At 47.2% G+C, this 1,583-nt stretch overlaps 1 protein-coding gene across 1 annotated transcript in view; it reads left to right on the top strand.

Moving 5' to 3' along the window:
• Positions 1–335, top strand: part of LOC102500499 (60S ribosomal protein L37-like) — a 575-nt gene extending 240 nt beyond the window's left edge. Inside the window, exon 2 of the mRNA XM_006141472.1 lies at positions 150–335. Coding sequence (XP_006141534.1) covers positions 150–335 — 186 coding nt within the window. The remainder of the gene's footprint in view (positions 1–149) is intronic.
• The last annotated feature ends 1,248 nt before the right edge of the window (positions 336–1,583 follow it).

Below are 1,583 nucleotides of genomic sequence, written 5' to 3'. Positions count from 1 at the left end.
TTCCAGAGTGGCCATTCCCCCTGGGGGGTGATTTTTCGCTTTCTGTCTCTCTGTCTCTTTCTGTCTTTCTGGTGAGTGTACTTGCCCTATAGCAAAAACCCCTCCAAAAAAAAAAAAGAAAAGAAAAGAAAAGAAATTAATAAAAGAAGTCAACCCATGGCAAATGCGGCTACCCTGCCAAGCGCAAGAGAAAATATAACTGGAGTGCCAAGGCCACTGGGACTAGTCGAATGAGGCACCTAAAAACTGTATACCGCAGATTCAGGCGTGGATTCTGTGAAGGATTAACATCCAAACCCAAAAGGGCAGCTGTTGCGGCATCCAGTTCATCTTAAGGATTTCAATAAATGTTCTGGTAGGAAAAAAAGAAAAAAGAAAAGAAAGGAAAGGAAAGGAAAGGAAAGGAAAGGAAAGGAAAGGAAAGGAAAGGAAAGGAAAGGAAAAGAAGAAAAGAAAAGAGAAAAAAAGAAAACAAAAGAAAAGGAAAGAAAGAAAAGAAAAAAGAAAAGAAAGAAAAGGGTCTTTGCAGATGTGATTAAGCTAAGGGTCTGGAGATGAGATCATCCTGAATGACCTGGGTGGGCCCTAAATCCACGGTGAGTGTCTTTATGAGACAGAAGAGAAGATACCAGGTGGGAGAAGGCGTGTGAAGATGGAGGCAGAGGCTGGAGTGATGCGGAACAGGCCGAGGAGTCCCTGCCGCCCTCCACGCACACACACCCGGGCTGATACTGTGTTCGTGGACTTTTGGCCTCTAGTGCTGACAGAGAATAACTTTCTAATGTCTTTAATCACCAAATTTGAAGTTTGCTATAGCAGACGTGGGAAACTAATATAAAGAGATTTTTTTTTTAATTTCCTTAAAACATGGTGCATACTTTTTATTTCTAGCAAAACTCAATTCAGAGTAGCCTAAATTCATGCCTATTTATTTGGGAATTATCCGAGTCAATCAGAATGAGAAAAGAGAGTGGCACGGAAGACTATCAAGCACACCCGCCCTCCCTTTCACATGGCATTTTAATGTTCTCAGCCCACAACAGCCGTCGCCTTCCAGGTAGGGAGACTCCCAGGGCTCGTGCTCACGCTGGATTTCTCCTTCACAGCAGCCACGTTCTTATCCTTGAGGCTCCCTGTGCGGTCTGCCGCAGGGCCCAGGGGAGCCACGCTGAGCTGTGGGGCTGGGATTCCATGAAGTTTCTCCACTGACGTTCACATGCTGCCCCTTCCCACGAGGAAGGAACCCTTGTCCACACTCCCCACCATTCTTTCCACCCTGCGATCGGTTTCTAGAGCTGCTACAACCAAGCACCATAAACGGGGAGGTTTAAACCATAGGATCTGAGTCTCACATCTCTGGAGGCTGGAAGTCTGAGGTCAAGATACTGGCAAGTTTGGGACCATCAGTTAGTGTAATGGCTGCGTCGCTGGACTCCCATGTAGTCGACCGCGGTTCGAGTCCCGGACCCGGTGTGCGTGCATGCCCAAGATCCCGAGAGGAGAATGGAGGAGAAGGGATTATGGCGTGGCCATCTCCCCTGGGGGGTGATTTCTCACTTTCTGTCTCTCTGTCTCTCTCTGTC

Source organism: Tupaia chinensis, unplaced genomic scaffold (genome assembly GCF_000334495.1).
Source record: "Tupaia chinensis unplaced genomic scaffold, TupChi_1.0 Scaffold000056_1, whole genome shotgun sequence".
NCBI classification, from domain to species: domain Eukaryota; kingdom Metazoa; phylum Chordata; class Mammalia; order Scandentia; family Tupaiidae; genus Tupaia; species Tupaia belangeri.
Note: the sequence above shows the minus strand (reverse complement) of the source record. Positions and strands in the feature narration are given on the sequence as shown.